The sequence below is a fragment of the Poeciliopsis prolifica genome, unplaced genomic scaffold, assembly GCF_027474105.1.
Source record: "Poeciliopsis prolifica strain line A6 unplaced genomic scaffold, Auburn_PproV2 SCAFFOLD131, whole genome shotgun sequence".
Taxonomy (NCBI): domain Eukaryota; kingdom Metazoa; phylum Chordata; class Actinopteri; order Cyprinodontiformes; family Poeciliidae; genus Poeciliopsis; species Poeciliopsis prolifica.
This window is the reverse complement of record NW_026562506.1, coordinates 186217-197991: the sequence shown is the minus strand read 5'-3', so window position 1 is coordinate 197991 and position 11775 is coordinate 186217. Positions and strand designations below refer to the sequence as shown.

The 11775-nt window shown below is 40.5% G+C and overlaps 1 protein-coding gene across 4 annotated transcripts in view; it reads left to right on the top strand.

The window, feature by feature from the left end:
* Positions 1-1127: 1127 nt before the first annotated feature.
* slc12a2 (solute carrier family 12 member 2) overlaps positions 1128-11775 on the top strand; it is an 83892-nt gene continuing 73244 nt past the window's right edge. For all 4 annotated transcript variants that reach the window (XM_055024859.1, XM_055024857.1, XM_055024858.1 and 1 more), the window contains exon 1: positions 1128-2043. In XM_055024859.1, the coding sequence (XP_054880834.1) occupies positions 1507-2043 (537 nt within the window). In that variant the 5' untranslated portion in view covers positions 1128-1506. The remainder of the gene's footprint in view (positions 2044-11775) is intronic.

Genomic DNA, 11775 nt, shown 5'->3' with positions numbered 1-11775 from the left:
AGGGGAGTGTGACCCGTCCTCCTGGACCTTCTGTAGTCCACAATGACCTCCTTGGTCTTCCCTGTGTTCAGCACCAAGTTATTGGCTGAACACCACTGAGTGAGCTGCAGAATTTCCTCTCTGTAGTGGGTCTCGTTGTTGTCTGAAATGAGACCCACTACTGTTGTGTCGTCCGCAAACTTGACGACTGTGTTGGTGGGGTGGATGGCAACGCAGTCGTGTGTAAACAGGGTGAAGAGAGCTGGGCTGAGCACACAGCCCTGCGGTGTGCCTGTGTTGAGGACCAGTGGGGACGATGTTGAGCCACCTATTCTCACCTGTTGGTGAGGAAGACTCTGATCCAGTGGCACAGTGAAGCAGGCAGCCCCACCTTGAGTAGCTTCAGCACCAGCTTGTCTGGGATGACGGTGTTAAATGTGTTAAAGTGTCTTCATAGTATGACAGTATGAAAAAACCTAGCCACTGAACTGCTATTCAACTGCTGGTACATGAAGTGTTAAGCAATACACTGAAAAGGTGAAAAACATATTTCTCTTCATAATATCTTGCTGCAGTCTGAACAAGATTAAAAGTAAATTGAAAAGATGTGAACCAGATCATTTTTGTATGCTTTACAAAAATGATCCCATAAGTTGGACACAATGGTAAACAAAAACTGTTAATAGCATTTAAGAGCAATGCTAAGTGCTTTTGCAGTGTTAAGTAAAGTTTGCTGATGGACAAATCAAATTGAGGAGATTTATAGATGAAAAAATATAAACATTAACAGCACTTTTCAGTTTATTTGACCAGGTAAAACTGATTAAAAATGTGAGTCTAAGTTAGAGGCAAAGTGTCAAGGACAGTCTTTCCTTCACAAAGTTTTCTTCCTTTAATAAGGAAATAACCCTGAAGAGCAGCATGTGTACATGTTTTGTTGGTTAGCCTGTTGGTTCAGTTTCGCGCCCCACCTTACCTTCCTCGATTCGGGTTTTGATAACGTCATCCATACTGATTAAGTATTGCTATATTCTCGCGACGTTTTCATCCCACTATCTAAAACAAAAGGTAATCACGGAAGTCTCGCGATTTATTTCTCTGCGGATCCCACCCTTCTCCTGTGCCGTCTGCAGTGTGTATAATAGCAAGCAGAGAGACGCTGGGACACTAGGAGGAGCCGTGGCAAGGTCGACAGCAGCATCCTTTATAACAACACAACGCTTCTAAGTGGTCCTTCCTGACTTTTAAAAGACGAAGGTTGTTGGAACGTTTTTATTTACTGCGACAGAAAGAGAAAAAAGAGAGTGGTGGTAACTTCCCAGCTTGTACTCGCATGTCCTGACGCTGCTAAGCAGCTATCTGCCTCTAACGCCGCCCTCTGCGAGGGACCCTGCGCCTCTTCTCAGCGGGCAGCACAGCGTGTGTTTTCCTGCAACTAGCAGGGGGTTAGTGACGGAACAAACACGGCGCGTTCTTTACTGATTTAGTAGATCCGAGCGATTGTTGGCTACATTCCGCATAACAGCTATGTCGGAACCATCCTCTGCGCCTTCCGCGCCAGCAGACAGTGCTGCCCCGGAAAATGATTTTTTAGCTCCAGATGCCGGGCAAAGGCCGTCCGGTCCGACACCTAGTCAGAGCCGCTTCCAGGTGGATCTTGTGTCTGAAACTGCGGGGGTCTCTGAAGAAAAGTCTGCGAGCTCCGAAAACTCCGCAGCGGGTGGTGATTCGGGGGCCGGGGGAGAGGAAGCCAAAGGACGGTTCAGAGTGGTAAACTTTGCGGATCCGAACGGGTCGGGGAGCGGGGCCTCTCCGGAGGCAGTGCCGCCTGAGGGATTACAGAACGGAGACACTGTGATGAGTGAGACCAGCTTGCATTCATCCACAGGGGGCCAGCATCACTATCACTATGACACCCATACCAACACCTATTATCTGAGGACCTTTGGCCACAACACCATTGATGCTGTTCCCAAAATTGACTTTTACCGACAAACGGCTGCGCCTCTGGGAGAGAAACTCGTGAGACCCACCCTGTCGGAGCTCCATGACGGGCTGGAAAAGGTAAGCTTCCCTCAAGATTCAGAGAGCGATGATCGGTGACTAATTAGATTGAGAGTCAAACATGACCTCCACAGCAAGATATCACACTTTGTGGGATCCTCGCACTCAGTGATATGCTGCAAATTTAGGGACAGATTAGTTTGTATTGTTGCTAAAACTCCAAATAATCCCAGATGATTCTTCTGCTCCTTTCTTTATTTCAATTAGCTTTCCACTTCACTAAGTTAAAAAGTTTTAAACTTTTGAAATCATTCATCAAGGTTGAAATGCTATGATATTTAAGCAATCATTGTTTAAAATAATAAAAAATACAGCAGTGAGACTGTAAATTTGAGAGAAATTGGAACACTTTCTATAGTTTCAGAAAATTAAAACTCCATATGGAGAGTGAGGGTGTACCTATTTTCAACAAAGAAGCCTGTTCTTCTTTGTTCATCCTTCTGGCTGTGAATCCATGGTTATCTGGCCATTCTATTGTCCAAATCTCTGAATTGTAAATTGTTCAGGGTTTCTCTCAGGGTTTTCTAAGCCTGTTGGGCCACCTGGCTTTACTTGTGCTCCCACCACTCTAAACTTTATTTATTCTGATATATTTTTGTATGTTTGCCTATAAGACTTTATATTTGGAGTTTAGGTATTGTTAATAACTATTACATTAACACATTATTACATATTACCTTGTGATATTTTAAAAGTCAACTTTAGACACTTTTTTACAACTCAAAAAACACATTGGAATGCCCTAGCACTTAACCCCAATCAGAGTTGAACAAATATTCTTTTAAAATACATTCTAAATACATGTTTCTCCATATTTTAGATTTGCCAACTGTGTTAAATGAGAGCAATATTAGCTAGTTCATAGATAAAACGTATAAGTAGCATTCTAAAGTATTTGGCACCGTTTGTCCCCACATAAAAATATCTGTTCTGGCTTTTGCAGGTTGTCAATTTTCTACGAAAACATGTTGCAACACAGTATTTTTCTTCTGAAGACAAAAACATATCGTTACAGACAAAAAACGCTTCTAATTTGTGAAATATATCTGAAACCATTTTGTTTTTAAATGGCATGAAAGCTCCTTTTTCAGTTGGAATGTTTGAAAAGAAACCAAAAGGGTTTTGTAGGGATGCAGTGTGGGTTGACTTGGTTAGAACACAGCATACAGAAAGACTTGCTGTGATTTTGGACCCTGAACAACCATGGAGTTTTGAAGGGTTGGAAAATGTTAAGCTGCCGAAGTAAGGGATCGTGAAATAAGCAATAAGGTACATTCGATACATTGCAGTTCTATGTTTTCACACTGATTCCACTCTGTAGACTAGTCAAAACAATATTAAGATGATCAATGATCAATTCATTTTTTTTGGAGTCAATACAGTAAACCTTCATATTAAGCGCTTTATCCAAGTATAAAGTGCTCCAAACTTCAAATATCCTATAGCTAATTAAAACAGCTTCTGGTTTCAAGCTGGGTGTGGTATATGTTCAGTTCGCAGGATTTAATTTATCCCTGATAGAAATAATGAAATTCAGGAGGAATTCTGAGTAGTGTTGATGGAATATGTTACAACTGCAACCTTTGACGATAATTGTAGTAAATTTTACACATGTACCATAAGAATTTTCCTGCTGTTACAAATCCTTTTATGTATAACATGTAAGGATTTTTCCTACTGTAACAGCAGGAAAAATCTAATGGGAAATGTGTAAGATAGAAAGATTTTATGTTGGTGTTAGTGTCCTTCATGTCATAAGAATAGGAACATATTTCTTAAATGTCAAACAGTGTTTGACACAAGCAAAATTGTTCATAGTGAATGTAATATGGCTAGAAGTATTCATTGCCATTGAGTTATGTTGCATTATACTGATTTCTCATATGGCAGGGTTTCCCCCTCAAAAATTGCTAACCCCGGTGGTTGGGGCACCGAGACGCACCACTGGGGTTTCGTATTGCCCAGATTTTAAATCCATATTGAAATGCTCTTAAGAGGTGCTGATATTCTCAGCAGCAACAGGGGCTCCTAAATCAAGGATTCATTTAATATTGGACTGGCCCTGCATTATGAGCATGTTGCGCATTTCTGCTGCTGGATGTAAAGGGATAAACGGGAGATGTAATTTAGGTAGCTTAGTAACTCTTCCTATTGTGTTTTTAATAACTACCACAGAGACCATTTTTTTAATGATTTTTTTTCTTCTTGAAATCCAGAAGTTAGCTTGGTGTTTCATTGAGCCTGCACAACATCATCTGTTATAAGAAAACGTTAAAAACTAAGTGAAGGTTTACTTAGTTTTTTTCAATAATTAGGTAAATTTACAGATCTCTCTCCCCATTGATAACAACAATACAATCAACACACAGGGCACACACGGAGGCAGGGTCTGAGCTAGGGCTGAAACGATTCCTCGAGTGATTCAAGTACCTTGATGATTAAAATTCCTCAAGGAAAATTTATCTGCCTTGAAGCTTTGTTAAATTATATTTTATTATTTAGCGCACCATGTTCTGATTGGGTTATTACTTGGGTTGCACAGTGCTCTCACTTCCACTTGAATTGTTGATGGAAGCTAAGTGTTAGCAGCATACCGTCCAGTTTTTAAGTCCGGCCTGGGAGAATTTTATTGATTGGTGATGATGTCTGGGTCTTAGTTGTTTTTCGAGGGACCGACAAGAGTCCTTAAAATGACTGGCATGATGCCTGGAGTGCGGTAGTCTTTTCTTCTCCCGGAGCTGCTGCCTAGTGGCCGGTGTTCAGAGTGAACAACGTTGCAGGTGGTCGGTGATTTTCCCCGGTGTATTTATACAGGTCAGTGGATAGGCTGTATTCTGAGGACAGCTGCGCATTAGATGATTAAGGTAAGTGTAGCTTTACGAACGAACCGGGAAATTTATTTCATATCCCAGTCTCAACATGCCTGTACATGGCTGCTAGATGTGTTTCTGTGTGTGACAAACAAAGGTGTTAAATCCTGCCACTAACAAAAACACATAAAGCTATGAATGTCTCTGTAAGGTAAGAGCTTATCTATTAAATTGACTGAAAATTAATGCATAAACAAAAAGATGGAGTATAGACACTTTTTATAAATTGTCTCTTCATTATTGAATTTAATATAATTTCATATTTTTTTGTAACTTTACTTAAGGTTAACTTGGAAAGTGAGAAATGATTGTTATGAGTTAATTTTCTAAACTACAGAAAGGTTAGGGAAGCTCAACTGTGAAAAATTGAACTGATCCTGATATGAGATATAATACTGCTGTTAAGTTAGATTTACCAATGTTTTACTTTGTCTTTTTTTTATCCATTTGCTCGATTATCCAAAATCGAGTAGATTATTATTATTATTCATAGATTACTCGGTAAGTAAAATATTTTATAACAACCCTAGTCTGAGCATGGTTGATGCAGATATGTTTGTAAAGCTTTAAATTGTAGATCCAAAGAGACAGGTTTGATATCAGGATTATTAATAAATGTAATAATATTATGTAATAAATGATTCCCCGAGCCCTTCGTGAGGATATAGGTCTTTAATTAGTGTAGTCAATGAAGCCAAAGACGAACTATGTCCTGTGAATTTCTTCTGAGATATCTGATGTATCTGTCAGTTATTAAGTGAATTGTGATGAAAAGCTTCTCATGGGTTCTCTTCAAGGTTGTTGATGAGGTTGAGTGGGGGGGAGCCTATATTGTTTTCTTTAGTCCTTAGTTAATGGCAAATGTCCGACACAAAGACAGAAGTCTCTTTCATCACCTCTATATTAGAACAGCTCCAGTTCTCAGGATGGGGTTAGTGAGCTGCTGTAGTTAGCTCATTTTCAGTGTGTGTACTTTCTGGCAAAATAGCTTGGTAAAAACTTCACTTTGAAATGAATGGGATTAGTGCAGTTTGAAGGTCGTACTGACCCAAATGCTTCCACCCTGTCATGTCTTACTATGTTTTCCTCTCTGTGTTACACACTCAGATTGGAATGAGCATTGGAAATTCCACTGTAATAATTGATTGCTTTCCCACCGCAATTAATGACTGGATCATAGAATTGTTCCAATGTATTGGCTGTACAATAGCTAAACTCTTGTGGTTCTTTTTAGTAACCGATACAGGCTGTGATGATACATTCAAATTAAATGTCTTTGGGAGTGTGAGCAATGATTCTTGGGCAGAAGTTTTTTTTTTTTTCTCGTCACATGGTAACAGTATCCTAAAAGTCTATATTGACAAGCTAGAAGGGAATCGGTAACAAAGGAGATTAATTCCGACTGGGGCAGCCAAGCATAAACTCAGGCCGCTTAAATATTGATGTAATCTCACCCATGTAGAGTGCTGTAGTGTGGCACTTCCACTGCCACACTACGGCACTCCACAAGGGTGAAATTAAAAAATTTGCTTCACCGAGATATTTCATTTTTATTTCTTGTATATGCACATTGAGTGTTGAATGTATGGACTGGGAAGTACAATAAATCTGCAAAATAAAGTGTTCTGCTTGTGGATTTCAAGACTGATCAAAATAGCACAGAAAAAAAAAAGCCATTTCGGGCATGTTTATTTTTGAGGATGCGCAGGTGTTGTCAAAGTGTGCCATTTGGAGTCTCCCAATTGGCACACTTGAATCACATCTGATATACAAACTTTAAATTACTGTAACTCCTCAGTGCTTCAACATACAGCCATCAATGAGGGCTCTAATGAAAGATTATTACCAGAGGGCTGGTAGCTCAATGTACATAAGCAACGTGAGGTGTCATTGTCTCCCATCACTCCCATATGGGAGAAACAACTTTAGGGGTCCCTTGAAGCTCAGGGCTTACTTTCAAAATATTTTGTATCTGACATAAAATCAGTTTGGCCGACAGAAAAGGAACAAAAGAACTCCTTTATCTGCACCGGCAGATAATTTGTCTGAGGCACTGAGCGGAGAAATCCGTATTTTTCACCTGGAAAAATACGTTGGGTTTTGGGACGCATTTGTATCTTATTTTGAAGGGATATGTAAATGTTACCATAGTGACCAGAGTCAGAGAGCGTTAAGGCAGCGGTCGAGACGAGAGGAGAGGACTAGAGCTTGTGAGTCTTAGGTCTGGTTCACATGGCATGATTTAAGGATTATCAGCCAATTTCCCAAATCTCTGTGACCACAGACAACACGAGCCGATAAAAGTCCAACAGGTTCGGTCGGTTTGTGTGTCCAGCCACAAGGCAGGAGCAACACACCACACACAACGAATTCCAGTCACGAACATCCCGATTCCTGAAGAGAATCCATTAAAACCCCCAACATATCACAGTGAATTTCGAATAATCAAACTCGGATTACGCTTAGTGATAGTTTGTGGACTCATTTTAAGCGATAAAAGACGAAACAAAAAGAAAAGGTGCTTGATAAAAGGGAGCAGCCACTCTATTTGCTGCACTATGATTTGGAGGTGAGTTATGTTTCTTTCGTAGTTAACATTTTTAACTGAATAAACATAACATATAATAAACATATTTAATAATAACCTTTACATATAGAAATAAACATTTCCAAATCCACCGAACTCTCAGTTACCATGTCAACTATTTGGGATTCCCTCAGTTGTTACGTCACCCTGCTTTCTGATTGGCTCCCTGTCACATTCAACAGGTTGAGTTCTCGCTTCCAGTCAGGTAAAACCCCATAGTCTGCGATAAAAGGGCCAAGACCAATATTCCCTCTAATTTTTTTATGTGTCTGGGCATACACACAAGCATCCTGAGTACACTGAGAACCACTGTGGGCATCATCAGTGTGCACGGCGTGGCCATGCACAAGTATTACACCTGTTATAAATCTGGGATCATAGAAAGTTGCATGGCTTATTCAAAGAATGAGATTAAATCAGCAATTTTCATTTGCTTGGTTTTAATTTAAGTGATTTGCCCAATTAAAATGGAAAAAAATGAAAACATTGCTGTTCATGAGATACATAGTATGTTATAAGTAAGAGTCCTGCTTTAGCCAGGGTGAGAAATTAAACATTTCACCTTTGAGACATAACTTTTTGTTCATATTAAGATATTCACATTTTCACAATGAAATATTTTCTGTAGCTTGTGATACAGTATAAATTATTGTAAAATATTTAATTACGCAGTTTTTTTTACGCCTGCCCTTCTCACTTCTCCAGTGGCTATTCACTTTGCCCAGGTTGATGGGTCAGTCTGCTTCTTGCTTTATGTACTTGAATTCAGCATATTCCACCTCCATAATCTGTGGGTGGAGGAGAATGGCCTCATACTTCTTTGCCAGTGTCTGCTTATCCATAGTCAAAAGTCTGAACTCAACATTTCAATATCAAATGCAGACCATTCTTTTAATGGTCTGCATTAAATAGCATCAGAATAGCCTTTTAATTCATGCTCTGAAAAACGAGCATCAATGTGATCACAGAGCTTACTAATAACAAGAGTAATCTCATCAGTGTTTCTGCCATCACCTGATAAGGTGATGGCAGAAATGGTGAAGACAATGGTGATGGCCCCATTGCTTCCTTGATACAATACACTATAAAGTTCTTCTAGTTGCACAAACTCCGACAGCCATTTCATCTTAGAAGAAGTGCATTTCTTATTTTTACTTTGGCTTGGTGAGTGGATGTTCCACTGAGACATGACAGGTGTTAGCTTTCACATCTCTTAACTCCGCCGCACTCTTCTTACCTGCACGGTGCCACAGCGCATATGACCAAGGCACGCATGTATGTATACCTCACTGGGACCACCATGAAGCATCTGCTCGCATATAACAATAAACACTCCTAACCTAGTGTGCGTAATTATACACTCCCGGCCTTCCATACAGCAGAAGGCTACAGAGAAGAATAGCCTCTGGTCAGAAAGGTCGAGATAAACAGACCTGCTGCTGTGAACAGGAACATCGAAGGTTTCAAACTGTAACAGTTCGACTAATGATGAACAGAAGAGGTAACTTACTATGCAGCACTTTGGACAACCATGTTGTTCTCAAATGGTTTGTAAATTAACAGAACTCTCAAGGAAAATATATCGCATGACAAAAATAATAATTTTTGGGGAGTGTGTGTGAGAAAGCTGCTGTGAGATCAGCTGATCTGACAAAGCTGGAACCTGCAGGAATTTTGCTCTCAGTGATATTTTTGTGTTTCATTTTAAAACATTGTCACACACATTCCCCCCAGCTAGTCATTTCCTAGCTTGCCTTCTCCGTGGTCCCAGCAATTCGTCAGTCCAGGATGGCTCGGACTGACATCTACTGGGAAGACACTGCGTCGCTGGAGCCTATATTGTTTTCTTTAGTCCTTAGTTAATGGCAAATGTCCGACACAAAGACAGAAGTCTCTTTCATCACGAGAAAAACTGCCGAAAGGTGGAGGAAGATGATGGAATAGCGGAGCGAGAAGAGGTTGCTGCAGCTGTGGAGAGTCTCTGTTGTTGACGGCAGCCATGCGGCCCTTCCAGGCAGAGGACGGACTCCAAAACCTCCGGGGTCTTCTACGATTTTGATAGGAGAGACTGGAAATTGCCTCACTAGGTGATGGAGCCACCCAGCAGGTCCTTCTGGAGCTTCTCGGGACATAATGTACCCCGTCTGATAAGACGGGCACAAACAAACAGTACTGCCAGAAAACATCTTCGCTCTTAAGACCGTGCTTACGCTGAAGAAAAAGAGGGAGCTGTTTGTCCGGTCTGACTGTTATTTATACAGACCAGGGAGTGGCCCACTCAGTAGGTGGGCATGGACTAAGCTTTTTTTCAGTGCTGCATTGCACACTAGGGATAAACCCACCAGCAATAGCCTTAAAGGGCGAAGCCTATACGAAATAGAACTAATCCTTCTTTTTTTTTTCACGCTTGTGTCGGCTTTACAATACAGTACACGGAGACTTCTTTCCATAGCAACTGACAACAACGCAACTTTATGTATCAGGATTCAGCACCAAAAACACCCAAACATTAACTCCAGATAGAAAATAACATTCAGTTCGTTACAGTTTTGGGTTTTTAGGCTTGATGTGTATTTTGCTCATTAGTGATCTCTGTGGTAGATTAGCCACCATTGCTATTAGACACCTGCTTTACTGATGTTTTGTCCAAGACACACCTTATTCCACAGCACATCTATTTAAGTTTGTTAAAGTCAAGCATAATGGATCTACTTTCCTCTCCGTCACTATTTTTTTCTTAGTCAAAACTTATTTCTCACCTTGTTATGTAGTCATAGTGTAGACAGTTCACAGCAAAATACTGAATCCCTTTTTAAATGAGCTTACATTTATGTTTAGCAAGGAAATGGGGACGAGAATGTGCGTGGGTGACAATAGATCAAGGGATCTATAGTTTAAAATAACATTGGAGCTCATTTAAGAATATCATAATATATATAGTGTCTCGTGATATAGGAAAAATATATTAGGATATGAGATTTTTCTCATATCCCCCAGCACTAGCCTGCAGTACAGGAGCCTTTCTCCTCCTGGAGCTGCTTCCTGGTGGTGGTGAAGAGCGCTGCAAGTGTATTTATACAGGTGAGCTGATAGACTGAATACTGTGGGCGGCTATTCTGTAGATTATGTTTTAATGCAAGTGTAGCTTTACTGACCAACTGGAAAATAAATTTTGTTTCAACTCGGTCTCAACAAATGGTTGGCGGAGCGCATCATCACGGTACATAGCTAGTAGTTTCTGTGTGTGATGAACCACAGAAACATTGAAGGTGTCAAATCCTGCCGCTAACATGGACCTAAAAGCCATTAATGGCTGGAAGAGTTCATCTATTAAATTGGCTGAAGATGAATACATAAACTAAAAGCTGGATTATAGACACTCTTTATAACCGTGTTTGTGACCCTGCCTCTTCATTATTAAATTGAATAGAATTTAAGTTTTTGTGTTACTTCTCTAATAAGTTACCTTAGAACAGTGCTTCTCAATTATTTTCCGTTACGCCCCCCCAGCAAGAAGAAAACTATTAGCGCCCCCCACTCCCCACCTTGACTATCCATCTCTGCATAACATTTTTTTCGCTGAAAAAAACTCTAGCGGCTTATCGGCGTGATTGGGATGTAACGTATTTAAGTGACGCGCTAATTTATTTGGCTTCATGCTGTCCGCTGCGAGCATTTTTAGACACAGCAAACACACCGGTCTTTCCTCTTCTCCAACTGTAGTCACAGTGAAGCCAAGCGCTAAATACGCTTCGTCGTATTTCCTCTTCTTAGCTTTCGGTTGACTTTCTGTTGTCTCATTATCTTTGTCTCTCTCCGCTTTTCTTTTCATCCCTGTGAAAAACTTTTTCATGTTGGGGGTTGTTGAATAACGGAGGCCATAGACAGAACGCAGTCGGAGCTTTTTGTTGACTTAACACTGCTAACCAAGGCAAACCTGTTGTCTTGTAAGTCGTAAATGTTGCACTGTCGCAAACGTGACAGAAGTAACAATGAGAGCGCCACTGCCGCCTACTGTGCGCAATTACACTTTATACTAGTACGGCCAAAAAAAAGCCTGTTCCCCAGGATCACACGCGCCCCCCCAGGTATCGCACCGCGCCCCCCAAAGGGGGCCCGCCCCACTATTTGAGAAGCACTGCCTTAGAAAGTGTGCGATAGTTACAGATTAAGTTTCTAAACTATATAAATATTATTTTTAGGGATACACAAATATGAAAAATTGGACTGATGTTATTCAATAGTAACACTATTTCATTTTCACATTTTTTTTTT